Raw genomic sequence first — 15,998 nt, forward strand, 5'->3', positions numbered from 1 at the left:
GTTAGTCAATGCTCCTACATCAGACTAATTCAGATAGAGCACTAATCAAGTTTCCAGGTCGAATGATACCAAGATAGGTTGGAGCGCTTATGGGGGCCAGACAATGTCCCCATACCGTCGAGACGGCCTGGAAGAAGATGATCAACCCGTATGTAGACCTCCTGCCGCAAACCCTCACGTCTGTTGACCCAATAGTGGTGTGGAGGCTCGTCTTCGGGGCCAGCTGTTGGTATTGCAGCTGGATTCAGCCCTCTGGGAATCGGCACCGAGACGACTGGCTCGAACGTGTTCCCTGCAAGCGTCAATGGCTTGTATGGCATGACGCTCACACACAACTCGGTCCCCAGCGATGGTGTCTTCAAACTAGGCGACCCATTCGACCGGATTGGCATCATGGCGGCAGATCCCGTCGATCTCCAGTATCTTTCCGAGATACTACTTCCCAAGGACAAGATCCAGGATAGCAGCTCGTTGGATGATGCAGACGAGTCTCTCAAAGGGTTCAACATCGGAATTCTTAAGTCGAGTTGGGGAATTCCTGACGATGATGTTGAGAATAAATGGGGTCTTTCAGAAGTGGTAAAGTCCCCTCCTGCTAATGCAGTCATACAGGAATTAACAGATTCTAGACGGTTAAGTACAATGGCGTAGCTAAACAGCTTGAGGCGAAAGGTGCAAACGTTGTTTACCCCTTTGACGCCCCCACGGCATCTACTCTAGAACACGGAGAGCAGAGTCTGCATACACTTGCTTGTAGGGGCGCCGCTTTATCTTTCCACCTGAATTCTATCGTTCTGACACTGGCGCAGATCACGAGTTTCCAAGTGAGATAGAAAGGTTCATCATGGAGAACTTTGACCCCAGTTCAGTCATTAAAAACCTTGCCGATGTTATAGCGTGGAATGAGCAGCATGCAGACCAGGCTCTTCCAAAGCGTGGGTTAGATATCCTCAGTTATCAATGGTCGGCTATTGATAATATGCAGCTTATACAACCCAGACCGAACTTTCCGTGTCACTGAACAGTACTATGACTGACGCAGAGCATGACGAAGCCCTGAAATCTCTACAGCGAATTGCACGGGAGGAGTCTCTTGCCAAGGTAATGGCAGAACAGAATGTAGACATTGCTCTTTCAGCTTCAGATGCCACACTGGTCTCCTTCGGCGGTTGCGCTGGCTGGCCTATTGCCACGGTGCCATTAGGCAATCTAGAAAAGAACGGGCAACCGTGGGGGATGTTTGCTTTAGCACGAGAGGGTAGAGAGGATCTCCTGCTCAAGTTCATGGCGGCATTTAAAGGAACCTTTCCGCCTATCCAGAAACCCACCAAACCCTTTGAATGAAGAGTCAGTCATGTTCTCGTCTCGCCAGTCTTAAGTTATCATCTCAAAATATCAACGCTCAGAAATTATTATTCTTCAGCGGGTTTAATTGAATAGCGAGTCACTACTTCTGAAGTTACACTTATCGACAGCTCCTAATCGTGATTAATAGGAGGTATCAATCCAGCTATATCCATTTGGCCAAACCTGACTCTTCGTTACCGATGCCGTGGCCGCAGTCTCCATTTGTCGACCAGATGTAGATGATCCTGCTCCGGTATTGCTGTACTCCTGGTAGATCCTGTCATTTTGGTGAGCCGTCATCCTGACGATTGTTGCTAATCTATGATTGACATATCAGTTCAGAGTTGGGACATGGACTTACGGTGTCGCCCCGTCAGCCATGGTTGTCCAACCTTTAGAATTGACAACATCTGTTAGAGTGGAATATTGATACATCACTCGAGCCAATACCCTCCACGGTCGCCCCAAGTAAACTTGCCCTGAAAGGCTTTGCCCAGAAGCCTCTGTAATCTTGGTAACATTAGCATATTTAGACAAGTTTTGAAAGAGATTATAACTCCTCTCCTTATTCGATGAGAAATTACTTACCGTAGAATGATCGATTACATACCATGATGGATCAGAAGACGTTTCCCGGGACATGGCTGTAATGGCCCCACCACCATTCGAAGCAATAGTACATTCACCGAACCATGCAGAAGCATCACCAAATATATAATCAACAGCTCCTAATCCAACTGTCAGATAGTTCAGATAGCCATTTAATCTCGAAAAAAACTAACCTTCGATATAGCAATTGGAATAATATTGATACCCCGCCTTAGCATAAAGCCTTCGAATTGTCAGCGCAACGATCCTCATCTCTCACAAAACAGAACCTCACTGACGTATCTTGATACCCATAAAAACCACAGCCATAATATCCCTGTTGATTGCCATTGGCTGTCAGAGCTACAGCCTTTGATCTCGTTAGCACTGCAAGCGAAGTAGTGAGCTTAGTTATTCAACATACCTGGGCACCCTTGCCATACCCATTCTTCACGTTGATGTTGTACATGTTGAAGTTGGCGCTCTTAACGTTCATAGTACTGCTTGCATCAAGGCTCCCGGCATCTGCGGACGAAATTGTATGTGTGACAGTTACCGTGTTGCTCTTGTAACTTCCAACACTACGGCCAGATGTGTCAGCAGTTAGTAAGAGAAGTTTATGATTAAACCAAACAGACCTGGTTGTGTATCCGTATATCGTAAGAGGTCCTCCATAGCTGACCGTGAAGCTCTCACTATACGTCCCCTGATAGACAAAAATGCAAGCACTGGAAGTTCCACTCAAAGAAGCAACTGCCGCACTAATAGTTGAGTATTCTCCAGAAGTCGTTGTGCCTTTGAGACGATTTAGTCCACCTCGATACACGAGAAGCTGGAGCATGAATCATACTTTGCCTCACAACTTTACATCCACTTGGTGGACTTGTTCTTGATCCTGAGGCACGTTTTTCAGCTGGCGCTCCTCTGACGGTGGCAGAAAAGCTGATAGCCCATAAAAAGGCTCTTGCTAGTTGCATTTTTTCTCGACAGATTTACTATGTTGCTTCAAGATTCTGCATTACAACCGGTTTGACTCCTGCCCTGAGAGCCACTATGGGCAAGTCATTCTATGAATACTTTATGGCCTCGATGCTTGACACCCTAGCCCTAAGATGTAAGGGCCTAGGACACCGTGTGGGACGATAACTGACCCTAGCTCAAATCAACTAAGCAGACGTTGACATTGGTGCGTCAAATCACTTCGCAGGGGATGTGGGTTGCGAAGCGGGGTGCTGCTACCCTGGATTTCGTCCTTACTTTCGCCGGTTGTTTAATCATAACGGCCAATTCTTAACCCACAAATCTAGTATGGCCCGTTTCATATCGGGTGACTCAACTGACAGCGGCCAATTAATCCACAAATCAGCTCCAGACCGGGTTGTGCCAACTCTCTCCGTTCCGAAAACAGGTGAAGAGCCGCCCGCGACCCCGGACAGTAGCTTACCTGTAGGGGTTTCGCGTTAAGTGAATGGAGATAATATATACACCTGACAGCTCCTTTAGTAGCTACGAGGTTTCAGTCTATAAGTGCAGACTCTCATAATCTGTCAAACAACTCTCGTAGAAAATGATACTTCTTACTATATTGCTCGCCGGTTTGTCGATCGTCAAAGCTGCTACGTTGGCTAGAGCACAACCTCCAACACGTGTCATTGAGAACAGGGCTTCAACATGTACACCAAAAGCCGGCGGCAGCGGTTCCACAGATGATGTTCCCGCGATTCAATCTGCCATTGCTAGTTGTTCCTCAGGAACAATCGTCATTCCATCAGGAACCACATACTATATCAACTCGGCATTTACCTTTGCCGGTTGCTCAGGATGCACACTTCAGATTGAAGGGACGTTGAAAGTTGCAAGTGACACTGACTATTGGGAGGGCAGAAAAGCGATCTTCCTGATGGATGGAATCACGGGAGCCAACGTAATCTCTACCACTGGAGGTGGTGTTATTGACGGGAATGGACAGAATGCCTATGATCGCTTTGCGTCTGACTCTTCATACAAGCGACCGACACTGTTCTACATTACAAACTCTAAGAACGTACTTGTACAGAATCTGAAATTCAAAAATGCGCCAAATGTCTTCCATTCAGTCACAGGTGGCTCCAGCAATGTTCAATACAACAAGATCACTTTGACGGCCACAAGCAAGAGCTCAAACCTGCCTAAGAACACTGATGGATGGGATGTCGGCACGTCTACATATGTCACTATCACCGATGCGACGGTCACTAACAATGACGACTGCGTTGCATTCAAGCCTGGCACAAACTATGCAACAGTCACGACTATCAGTTGCACAGGCAGTCATGGAATCTCTGTTGGCAGCCTCGGGAGCGGCTCGAGCAGTACGGACACCGTCAAGAATGTATGGGTATCAGGTGCCACTATGATTGACTCGACCAAGGCAGCAGGGATTAAATTGTATCCCGATGGACCAGATCACGGTACCGCTGTTGTCCAGAATGTGACTTTCCAGAACTTTGTGGTTCAGAACAGCGATTATGCTTTCCAGATCCAAAGTTGCTACGGCGAAGACACTTCCTACTGCTCGTCTACTCCTAGTACTGCTCAGCTAACGGGTGTTGTGGTCAAAGGCTTCTCGGGGACGACGAGCTCGAAATATTCACCTACAGTTGCGAATATCAACTGCCCGGCAGCGGGAACATGCGGAGTCACACTCAGCAGTATGACAGTAAAACCACCTAGTGGCAGTGCACAGTATTTGTGCGCGAATACACCAAGCAATCTGGGAGTAACATGTACTAGTGGAGCAAGTGGAAAATAAATTTCAGATCACAATATCAAAATAATGTTGTGGACTCTGACTAAACTCTTGTCCAGTAGAAATAGCTATTTTATAATATAGTATTGTGATATAATGGCATCAAATCCGGCCCGCACAAGTTGTGGATTCCTGCTACCCAATTCGGCATATGCCTATAGGCAGCAAGACGGGTGTTGCGGTGTTGAGTTGGCACGAAGGATTTTGCCGAGACCCGAACCTCCAACTCACAGGTAAGCTGACTTGAACATCATCTATGAGCTCAATCCTTCTAATTATCTTACCTCCCACCGGACTTCACCATGGTACCGATAATTAGAACTTGAAACGACGATGACTGCCAATCTCTCCAACTTGATGCTGAACGTTGTCGACCGTCTCGTTCAAGACTTCATTTGGGGTGACATTAACACCCGATCTCTCACGAAATCCGATGCTTTAGACGTGGCACGCCAGTTAGCTCCTGAACGACACAATAACACTAATGTTCCTCCTGCCTACAAATTAACGAAACCACAGACTGGTGAATCAGATCATGCTGAGATGACAGAGGGGAGGCCTGCATCGCCTGAATCTATGGTGTAAGGGCGATTGTCGATGGGGTCAGTAAGAGTAAGGGTTCCAGATCGCGTCACTGCGAGGTATCATATACTAACTCAAACACGCTATAGATACGAGTCGATTGCGTTTTGGTCCAAGGTGTTCATGGCGAGAATTTGGTTCCTTGATTCTATCTAGAGTGTTTCCATCAGCCAATTCTAGGTTAGGTGTAGAGGCTGATGCAAAGAGCAACGGGTAACGCCGAAAAAGACAATGTGTCTAGAATACCCACGAACGAAGCAGCTTCCTCCAGAAACAATTGTTGTGAAGGCAAACTCGGAAAAACGAAAGCTGGATACCTGTCACGAAGAAGCCAGCACAATTAATTCGTTCTCTGAGTTGCGTCCCATCCTTTGCTGATAGCACCCCAGTATCTTTCAGGATAAGCTCTCATATGTCCCACATGCTGAGTTCCCTCAAACAGCTCCATTGTGACATCGTAACCCTTCGCCCGAGCATCAGCCGCGTGTTCTTCTATGTCTGCCGCTGATATTATGTCGTCCGATTTCGAGTATAGGTATATACGAGGCGCGGCCTTGGTGGCTAGCTCCGCATCGTTTGCAGCCCCGACGCTGAACTCGGCCGCCGTTGGAGTGCCAGTCACCCACGCGACCGCATGAATAGCAGTGAGAAATATGGAAGCTATGCCTTGTGTGACGATGAATGGCCAGGGGAAGAAATTTGCCGTGCCTATCGCCATCGCGCGGGACCACGGCGCTACATTGCGGAAGAAATGACTGCTACCAGGCGTAGAGTCGTAGACTATGAATGTGGCCGGTAGTTGTCTCGTCTCGAAAGGGGGTGACATGCAGTTATAAGCGTGCAAGGTCGCGGCGAAGTTGACGCCTCCCGTGTTCGACATGACGTGCACGAGTATGTTTGATTTCAAGCCGCTTGCCTCTCCCAGAGCACCAAAGACGGCCTCGACAACCGGAATCATTCGTCGAGATCTTTTTTCTAAGCCTTCGTAGAGTGCCTGTAAGATTGGTGCCATGATGACGACAATCTTGGAAGATGGATATAATTTGAGATACCCGTCGACAAATTTTGCGACATGTTTGGGTCGACTGTCACCCCAAGCATATATCAGAATTGCACTGGGATCGCTGCCGTGTGGTGGCTTGCCAGGACGGACGAAGACCTGGTCGTTGAGCTTCCTGAAATCTTTTAACGGCTCGTCAGCCGGCGTTGTTGTTGTTGTCTTGTCCGAATCAGACATGATGTCCTAGGAAGCCTCGTCGCCCGTCAATCTGGCTCCTCCAACACAAGCCTACCTTCTACGAATTTCAGCATAAGTGGATGGCGTTGAATTTGCTTATAAGTCTTCTTGACGGTGCTGACGACGGACGGCGACCCGGTATACCGTGAGGCCGTGGGAGGGTCAAATGTTGAGCCTGGCCCTTCGGCAGCTTTTCCCCTTTGGGAAAATTTGACGAAATGCCAAACCGCCCCAAATCGCCGGGTGCAATGCTTTTTTCGATAAGATCCACTGCATCTACGGCGAATCCTTAAGGCACCGCCGCCAACATGCGTAATGTCATACCAGGACTGCATTCAGAAGCTGACGTTTCACTGGTCCGGAACCCCTTGCACCACGAGGCCGGCAGACTGACAGCTTCGCAGCAGCCAATAGCCACAGATTTGGCACTCCAAGGGGCTCCTGCGCAACAGTACGTGTCCCTTTTCAAGTCTTATGTTCCTAATGCCATACTCAATTTGGCTTGATACGCGTTCTAGAAAAGGGACAAGTAAATCCCAACATCAAAGCTGGATCCTGCCTGCCTGACACGTGAAATTCCCAACAATCTCGGCGTCTGTTATGTGGGGAGGAGACCCGTTCCGCCCGGTCCGAATGATCACTAATCCCCTTCCGGCGCCTGTGAGACCCGGCAGCAACTCCGTCTCATCGGTCAATCGAAGTGTGAGTGAGCTCAACTGTATGGGTTCTCCAGAGTGTCAATGCTCTATTCTGAGGCTCACAATCTCGATGTCCAATACATCAGATGCTGGGAGCTCGGTAAGGTATCGCAAGCTCACAATCCCTGCGAATCAAATAGGACAAAATTACATGTTTATTCTCTTCAACTGCTTCTGCATACCGTGTAAAGTAGGGAGAGTTCTATGTTCTGGTATAACAATGGGAGTTCCGCGAGGCTGCATGCTCGACGAAGATTCCCTGCCATCTCAAGATGTACACTGTGGTGGTATCGACGACATACAGAGCAACGTCTCGGAGTGGCTCCCCCAAAGCTAGAGACCAAGCTACAGAAAAATACAGGGCTAACAAGGGCTCTACAAAGAGTGTAGCTCCCACATTGATGGGACGTTGTTCCAAGCCACTAGCTAAAATGCCGAGGTTGGCGCTCTGGCGGGTGGGGCTTGTCGGTTGGAGCCTGCGCCGCTTGGTCCAGACTATGATGTCTCAGGGCGGGCGGGATAGCATCATGATGGGTAGATGGGAATAAGGTTCTCACTGCGGAGAGCCTCTTCTCTTGCTACTGTTCTGGGGATGAGGTTCCAGAACAAAGTTGGTTATCAAGATGACGTCCAATTCCTCAAAGACAGGCACGGATGCTATTATTCCATTATCTGAAGCTACGCGTGTTGAGGCGCTAGACTCAAACAACTATGCGACGACATTCTATAAGTCGTTTTGCATTGGTACAGGTATGTACATTCTGCACTTATAATCTCTAGTTATCTGTATTGAGTAATTTTAGTTCCTAACGGAGGATATGTTGCATCATGCTTTTTGCAAGCCGCCGAGAAACATCTGAAGAAAAGGGGGCAGACCGACACACTCACAGCTCACTTCGAATATTTGAGCCGTACCGAGACCGGCCCTGCTGTCCTGGTAGTTGAAGATGTCAAAATCGGCCGGCAGCTATCGGTCTTGCATATCACCCTGTACCAACAGGGTCTTCTTCCACAAGCACCGTGGATAACTCAGGGCTCGTCACGGAAGGAGGTTGTAGCATACATCTCAAACACAGACCTCTCGAAAGAGCGCGGAGTTTCATTACCGACCGGCTTCAACATTGAATCGCCGCCTCCGTCGGTCGATCTGAAAGCACTAAGCGAAGGTCAAGACGAGAACTGGGAGCCCCTGAAGTTGCCGTCTGGTGGATTTGCTTCCATTCGCTCTCTCAAGAACTTCCAGTATTTTGCTCCACGTCGCGGACAAGTGAAGAAGAGCATCGTCGACCTGTGCATCCGCCTCGCGTGTGGGGAGGGCTTCACGAACGCGTCTCTGGGTTATGTGGCAGACTGCTGGCCATATGTAGTCGAAGCTTACCGCCCTCCCAAATCCGCCGATGGAACGGAACCGCAGGCGCCCTTCGCGTTTAACGACATATTCTGGTATCCTACTGTGGCTTTAAATCTAGAGGCCAAGAAGGCCTTGCCTCCGACGGGTGTGGAGTGGCTGCGGATGAGAGTAGCTGCTAAGCAGATTAAGAACGGGAGACTTGATCTGGAGGTTATAATTATGGACGAAAACGGAGAGCTCGTAGCACTGAGTCAGCATGTGAACATGATCGTTGGAGGTGAAAGAAATTTAGCAGAACGGCGGCAACCTAAAGGACAACTGTAATATTACACATTTGAAATTAACGAGCACAAGGTATATGGGTAATATGATACCAGAAATGTTCAAAGCTATTGAGTCTTTGCTTATTTGTGTTGTATTACATAAGTTGACGGACAAGGTGCTTGAACTCAAGGTCTGGTCACATAAGCACTAGTTGTGTCAAGGACATAAACTACTTATCACCAAGAGTTTAGTCTCTTGTGATCATTGATAAAGAAAGAGAAGATGACATCTTCATTTCAAAGTCTATCGTAAGTGATGCAACCATCACTAAATCATTATGTCGTCTGGTGTTCTAGCCATTCGTGGTATCATATCGCAGTATGCAGCGCTCATTGCTGGACAAGCCTTCCAATATCCAGCAGGATCTTCAATATGTTACGATGTTTTTGCCTTCTATGCTGTCTCAGCAAGCTTCAGCACTTCCTCGTGTCCTTGGAAGAGGGCAGGGGAAGCCGTGTAAAGCAGTTGGATGATCTGCTTGATCTGTTCCCTCGTGTCATCCTCGAGTTGTTCCTGAGGAGGTGAAAGAACCTTTGCAAAAACAGGGATAAGCTTAGGCGTAAGCTGCTGGACGGTAGGCTCGTTTTGCTGGTCTATACGGAATTAGCAACTGTCGGAAACTGTTAACAAGTAATATCATGACTTACAGAGCTTGAAAATGCACTCGTACACAGGCGAGTTTTCCTCATAATCTTCCGTCAATGGCAGAAGATCTACGAGAGCAGGCAGAACTTCGCTGATGGGAACTCGCTCGGGATTGGAGATGATCATGCGAGTGACACATCCGGCGGCATTGTCCTTGATACGCGAGTGATCCATCTGAAGCATTGGCTCCAACTTTGAGAGAATGGTATTGAAGCTCGGCAGATAGGCCTGGCTGTCCGTGGAGTTGTAGATCAGCTCGCCGACTGCGTAGGCAGCGTTGCTCTTCGTCTCGGGATCTTCGTCGCTGAGGCGATGCAGTAGAAGCTTAAGTAGCGTCGCCGTGTAAGGCGAAACAGCCTCACCCATATGAGCTGAGCACTCGGCAATGACGCCCACTGCGGTGGAGCGCTCTGTGCGGTCATTTGAGGAAGCGAACTTCATGAGGGGTTTCTCAAAGACCTTCCATAACTCCCCGAATGACACGCTCAGGGAGATGGCCAAACCGATCACAACATCGAGAGCAGTGTCGATGATGAGCCAATCATATTCTGACGTTCCTTCCACGTCTTGCTCATCTTCTTCGTCGCCAAGGTCCTGCTGGCAAGGATGAGAGCGGGTAATAATGGTGCCAAGAACGGTGACTGTCTGTGGTAGCATGTTCTCTTGCGCTAGGATAGCAGGGCCAGTGGCCTTCAGAGTTGCAGCAACATTGCGGTTGATCTCGGTGACGACATTGCTAAGTCTCATTAGCACAAGGACATGCCACTGTGTATGCTTTAGATTTGAAGAAGAGAATGACGGTGTTCAGGAGTAGATAGTACGCTTTCTCAGCACCCGCAAATATTGCGTCTGAGTGAGCTGGGTATAACGTAAGGTATTCATCATGTTGACCAAGAAAAAGAGATAACGAAATAGGAGAATATACGTACCGGTCGCTCTCATCAGTCCACAACTGCATGGTGGCCTTCGAAACGATTTCGCCAAGCTTAAGAAGAGTAGGCGTGGGAGCTTGCTTCGGAGGGAAGCCTGCCTCCCAGTTCACACCAGTCTCCTCTTCCATCAAGAGCCAGACTCTGGCATAAGCTCGCCAAAGTGTGCTAATCGCCGCCTTGCGGCAGCCCTCGTAGCCATGCTCGACAAGTGGAGTCACTGTCTCAATAGCCTTCTCGAGGTACTGCTTGATCTCTTCGGGGCCGCAGGCATGTGTGATAACATCTCCGAGCACCTCGATGGCAACCTCCTTCTCCATCGCCTCCGGGGAGATGCCAAAATCTTCCCAGTCCTCATCATCACCATCCTCATCAGCATCCATAACACCGTCATCATCCTCTGGCTTGCGAAGCTTGACCTTCTTGCCACCAGCAATGACCTCTTCGGTGCCTCCAACTATAGCCTGCTCTTCCTCTGTCAACTCCAGAACGACCTCTTCTTCTTCGAGCTCTAGGCTGTCAAAAAGGCCCTTGAAGACGCCGGCCAAGAAAGGCTTGAATTCAACGCCGTACACCTTTGCTAGCGAACTCCACAGGATGAAGCTGGTTTCCCTTAGACGCGGATTGCCAAGGTTCAGAGCTTCCTCTGTAGCCTTCATGAGATCCAAGACGTAGGGCTGGAACATTTCAGGACCAACTGCCGAGGCGATGCGGCCCACTGCATCGCACACACCGCTACGCAAGGACAACTCATCTTCGCTATCCTTGATGGTGATGTACTCTCCAAGGGCAGTCATGGTGTTGCCGAAATATGGCTTGAAGTCCGTACCCATGGAGCCAGCAATCGCGCCAAGGGCTCCCGAGGCCGCAGCCTTGACGAGGAAGTCGGGGTGAGCCAACAGGCTCCCGATAGGCTCAATCAACTGCGGGCCGTACTTTTTCATAACTTCGGCATCAATGCCGTCAGACATTGCGTCAAGGGCTGCGCATGCAGAGCGGACGATCTCGACGTTCTTCTTGGCCGCCTTGGGGTCTGGAGTATCTGCCATAGCGGCTTGCAGGTTCTTCAAAAGTCCCTCAATCAGATCATCTCTCCAGTCTCCCAGCTCGTCAGCCATCTCATCGGCAATTCTTGTCAGGCCGACAAGCGCAGTATGACGAACGCCAGTATCCGAATCATTAAGTAGGTGTACTACAATAGGCATGATTGACTTCAACTGAGTGGAGACGAAGTCCGGAGCACCCTCGGCGCAGTTCCCTAGGGCCAGGATACCGGATTTTCGGTGGCCCGGGTCCGGCGAAGAAGCGAACTTCGGGAAAGCATTAAGAAGCGGTACAAGGACCTGACGAGGAGGGAGGTCATTGGCCAACTGGTCGAGAAGAGTGAGAGCAGAGCGAGCGGGTGTGATCTCGTCCTCGTCCTCGTCATCATCAATCTCGGTCAGAATCTCCATGCTCTTGAGAGTCAGCTGTTCGCCCATGTCTCGCATGGCTTGGATCTTCATCCTGCGGTATCGAACAGTCTGAGCGAGGAAAGCAAGGGCTTGTGATCGAACTTCGTCGTCGGCGTTCTTGTTGGCGGCCAAGTCCAGCATGAATTGCACGAGGTCGCGCAGATGTTTCGCGAGGAGCGCGGATTCATATGCGAGGAATTGCTGGAAAACCTCGAACGACTGCTTAGTTCTCTCGTCGTCACCGTTGTCAACGGCATCCTTGAGCACATTGACCATGGAAGGAATAAGCTCCTGCAGAGCAGCAACCGACTTCTCATCCTCCTCAGGCTCAATCAGCATGAGCATGGCAGCAATAGACATCATTGTGTTCACTCTGACGTCGCGGCTCTGGGGATCCTGGATTGTGTGGCTGAAGAGCTCGAGCAGTTTGTGCAGGTGGTCGCTGAAGTGGGTTGGGTTCTCCTCGAGCACGCTGAAAATGATGTAGGAGCCGACCTCGCGCTGGGCGACATCGTTGTTGCTGGCGAGGGTGAAGAGGGCGGGCAAGAGGTCGGGCCACTCGCCATCGTCGAAGTCGAGGTTGGCAATGTTTGCAATGACTCGAGACTCGGCATGCCTGCACTTGGGATTCTGCTCCTTCATCGTGGCCTCGACGAGATGCCGCCGGACGCCATCCTTTTGCTGGGCAGGGACGGACTTCCAGTGCTTAGGCACCAGTCGGGCCGCCTGGACGGCGGCTTGTTGGCGCACGCCGACATCCTCGTGAGTACAGAGGATTTCGATGAGAAGAAGCAGAGACTCTGGGTGGGAGTAATAGTTCTTTTGTAACTCGGCTGTGATGGCCTTGATCCGTTGGGTATCCGCTGCAGTGCCATGTCAGTCAGCCAGGTTGTTGAGGGCAAGCGAAATTAAGAGGCGGAGGGGCCAACGGCAAGCTGCTGCTGTGGGAAACGCCCCGGGATACAGAGAACGAGCACTGAAGTCTGGTGTGAGTTGCAGAGGATCTACTTACGGATCTGGCTCTCCTGGAGCAGCGCAGCCAGCTTTTGACGGTCCATCTTGAACCTGTGAAGAGGCAGTGGCTGACTTGAAGAGAAGGGGAGGGCAAGGAGAAATGAAGCAAGTGGTGAGGAAATGCGAAAAAAGAAAATCGTGGTGGGGCTCGCAGTAGGAAAAAAATTCGGACCCAATTTCCAGTGTTGTTGACCCAGTCGCGTCGCTGTATTTTCACACAGATAAGATAACAAACTCGTTGTGCGCCACACATTCGCGGACCTTCACTAACATTACCTAGCCAAGAGACCCTGAGAAGATGATGCGGGGGAGGGGTTGAGCATGTGGCGGTATTCACGTGGCTCAACTTATATCATCTCATGGTACATAGACAAGAAACACAGGAACAAAGGCATGACTTATTTACTTTATTGTCAGGAATGCTGGTGAACTCAGGTTTGTTGTACTCGAGATCTCCTATTCACTCTACTCTACTCTTCATATGTTATCATGGACCTGGTGTGCTCTTCAGCTCAGTAGCAAGCCCTCTGATGGCTTTCTGCTCCTCTGCCTTGAGGAAGATCTGGAAGTACTTCGCCAGAGCTTGGACTCGTTGCTCTTCACTCTCCAGTCGTTCCAAGATCTCAGATTGATCTCCAATTTTTCGCTTGATGTAGTCCCCATGCAGTATCATCACACCCTCCGTCTCACCAGTCTCCGTATTCAGCAAGGTCCGCATGGCGAGCACCGTCTTGACGAAGTAACTCTGTGGTCTACTCATAGTCGACAGGTTCATGACCATAAAATCCTCAGGGAAGAATTCAATCTCCACAAAAGAGTACATTTCCTTCCATTCAGCATCGGGATTTTCTTGTGACGAGTAGACCCACGCGCGCTGGCTGGGGTTGGTGTGCTGCGCAAGCTTCTTGAAGTCGAGCCTTGCCCGTCGAGGTGCGATATTGCTGATGATGGATCCCGATTCCAGAAGTATTGGATGCACAGGGCCATTTGATCCAAATCCCACATCCACCAGGAATGTCTGCCCATCAACCGTCACTAGGTTGACCATATGACCCCTACAGCACCGTTTTAGCGATCTCTTTTCTCTCAATGCTCGCTCACCTGGCCACGTCAACTTTTGAGGTATGTGCTCACCAGCCCGTGAATCTGGAGTCTCCTTTTACTCTTCCCCCAGCGTTGATCAGCGTAAACCCAAGGCTCTGAAGCACTGCACCGAAGAAGGCATTGACTTCCATGCAGTATCCCCCTCTGCTATTGCGTACTATCTTCTCATAAAGGTCCTGTAGATCGAGAGACAACAGCCGATGATGAGAGTAGTGCAACGTAATGCTCTCGAAGGGCACTCTTGCCAGATGGTGTTCTTGGAGCTCATGGAGCAGAGTCAACGGATCTTTTGCATGGCGACTGCGCGGATACGCGATATGTTCGAAGTACTGATCTAGCTGGTCCTCGGTATACATGATGGGTGTTGCCGAGTGGGATGCGGCGTCAATCACGCACGGATTCGATATATGATTATGTCGTTCACAAAACTTGTACGTTGTTCATGCCTAGTCCATGGGTGCCGGGACGTTACAATATTGCAAACTCAAATGGACAGTCATGTCATTTCTTGAGGAGACGTTGAAGCTTCAAGAGACATTTGGAATCTTGGGGTACTGAAGTGGAGTACGTACGAATCTGGCTCGCTCACACCGCGCATGAAGCTAGTCAAATTCACATGGCATCTTGGTTGGCCTGTCGTCATCGTACCTAACAATGTTTACAAAACACTGTTGGCTCTGCGATTTCAATGTCCCAAGTCCACACTACCGCACAAGTTTGGAGGAGAGGGCTTGAGTAGGCGACAGTTAATCAAGTCGACTAGAAATCGAATATCAGGACTAGCTAGCCGTTGCTACATCAGGGACCCCAAAATCGTTGCGCTCAGAGGCTGAGAGCATGGTATTGATCTATACCCACAGCTAGATGCGACTTGGACATCTTAGACTAGAATGAAGACACCTGTTCTAAATATTCCACCGTCGGCTGACACCAGTCGCAAAACTTCTGGCTCACGATTCACAGAACGAATCCAGTCCCACCATGAACTGAGAATAGTCGGGCTTTCGGGAGAGCCAACTTTGGCTTATCAGGGGAGTACAGTTGACCTGTCTTGTCGGCTCTTGGAGTTGATTGACCAATTTGAAATCACAGTCATTTTACTACGCAAAAGCTGCCGCATGCAAACAGAGTAAAAGATAAATCTAAATTGTGCTGTAAATGGTATAAGTAAGAACCAGACGCCGGTAGACCCCTCTATGATGCAAGTTTCCCACACACACGACTCGTAACATTATCCACGTCCCTCATACTCGGATTCAAAGAATTACCTCCACGCGCCCAGGCGAGTAATCATGTCCATGACCCCCTTTCGCTGCTCTGCAGGGGCGTGCTCGGCGGCGAGTCGCGCGTTGAAGGCGTCTAGGACCCGCATGTGCTCGTGCTTGAGCTCCTCAAAGCCGGCGTCGAGCTCCTTGTGCCACGGGTACAGGACGAAGACCTGGAAGCCCAGCGCCGAGGAGGCGACGACGAAGTTGGTCAGGGAGACGAGGCGGGTGATGAGAGGCATGTTTGCGACGGTTCGCTCCGTGTATCGTATTGTATGGAATCAAAGTGGTGACAGATAACTGCGACAGGAGGGTCTCGAATGGTGTTGTGATGTGCCGACAATCGGCCGCTTTCTGGCGTACAGCACAAAGGGCCTGGCAATAAGAGTTAGTCAAATCGGCGACCAGGCGCTGTCAGGTGCTTTTGCAAGGATTGCGTGTAAGTCGGCACTAACCTTTGAAGGCGTCACTAACACGTGTAGGCGGCGCTGGCGATCTGAACCAACGACGAGAGGCAGACAGCAGTACAGGAGTCGACCGTTTCTTTGGACAGAGGCTCGTCGAGGGTGAGAAAGCAAATGATGGAATGAATCAAGGAAAAGTTGGGCGTTCGGCGCATTAAAAGAGAGTGGGAGAGGGAGAGACACGGGGCGGCCCCAGAAATTTAAGAAT

General features: G+C 49.8%; 3 protein-coding genes across 3 annotated transcripts; all 3 read right to left on the reverse strand.

Annotated features, from left to right (window-relative positions):
- Positions 1 to 9,308: 9,308 nt before the first annotated feature.
- Positions 9,309 to 13,001, reverse strand: UCRPA7_7288 (putative karyopherin kap123 protein; the record flags this gene model as incomplete). The annotated part of the gene is made up of 4 exons (XM_007919820.1): positions 9,309 to 9,508; positions 9,563 to 10,296; positions 10,490 to 12,806; positions 12,956 to 13,001. 4 exons carry the CDS (start codon positions 12,999 to 13,001, stop codon positions 9,309 to 9,311), a joined length of 3,297 nt encoding a protein of 1,098 aa, XP_007918011.1.
- A 443-nt stretch (positions 13,002 to 13,444) lies between these two features.
- UCRPA7_7289 (putative tpa: arylamine n-acetyltransferase 1 protein) lies at positions 13,445 to 14,005 on the reverse strand (the record flags this gene model as incomplete). Its single annotated transcript, XM_007919821.1, has 1 exon — positions 13,445 to 14,005. The coding sequence occupies one exon, from the start codon at positions 14,003 to 14,005 to the stop codon at positions 13,445 to 13,447; it is 561 nt and encodes a 186-aa protein (XP_007918012.1).
- A 1,320-nt stretch (positions 14,006 to 15,325) lies between these two features.
- Positions 15,326 to 15,568, reverse strand: UCRPA7_7290 (putative mitochondrial phosphate carrier protein; the record flags this gene model as incomplete). Its single annotated transcript, XM_007919822.1, has 1 exon — positions 15,326 to 15,568. One exon carries the CDS (start codon positions 15,566 to 15,568, stop codon positions 15,326 to 15,328), a length of 243 nt encoding a protein of 80 aa, XP_007918013.1.
- Between the last annotated feature and the right edge of the window lie 430 nt (positions 15,569 to 15,998).

The sequence above is a fragment of the Phaeoacremonium minimum genome (genome assembly GCF_000392275.1).
Source record: "Phaeoacremonium minimum UCRPA7 unplaced genomic scaffold PA7_03_scaffold_509, whole genome shotgun sequence".
In the NCBI taxonomy this organism is placed as follows: Eukaryota; Fungi; Ascomycota; class Sordariomycetes; order Togniniales; family Togniniaceae; genus Phaeoacremonium; species Phaeoacremonium minimum.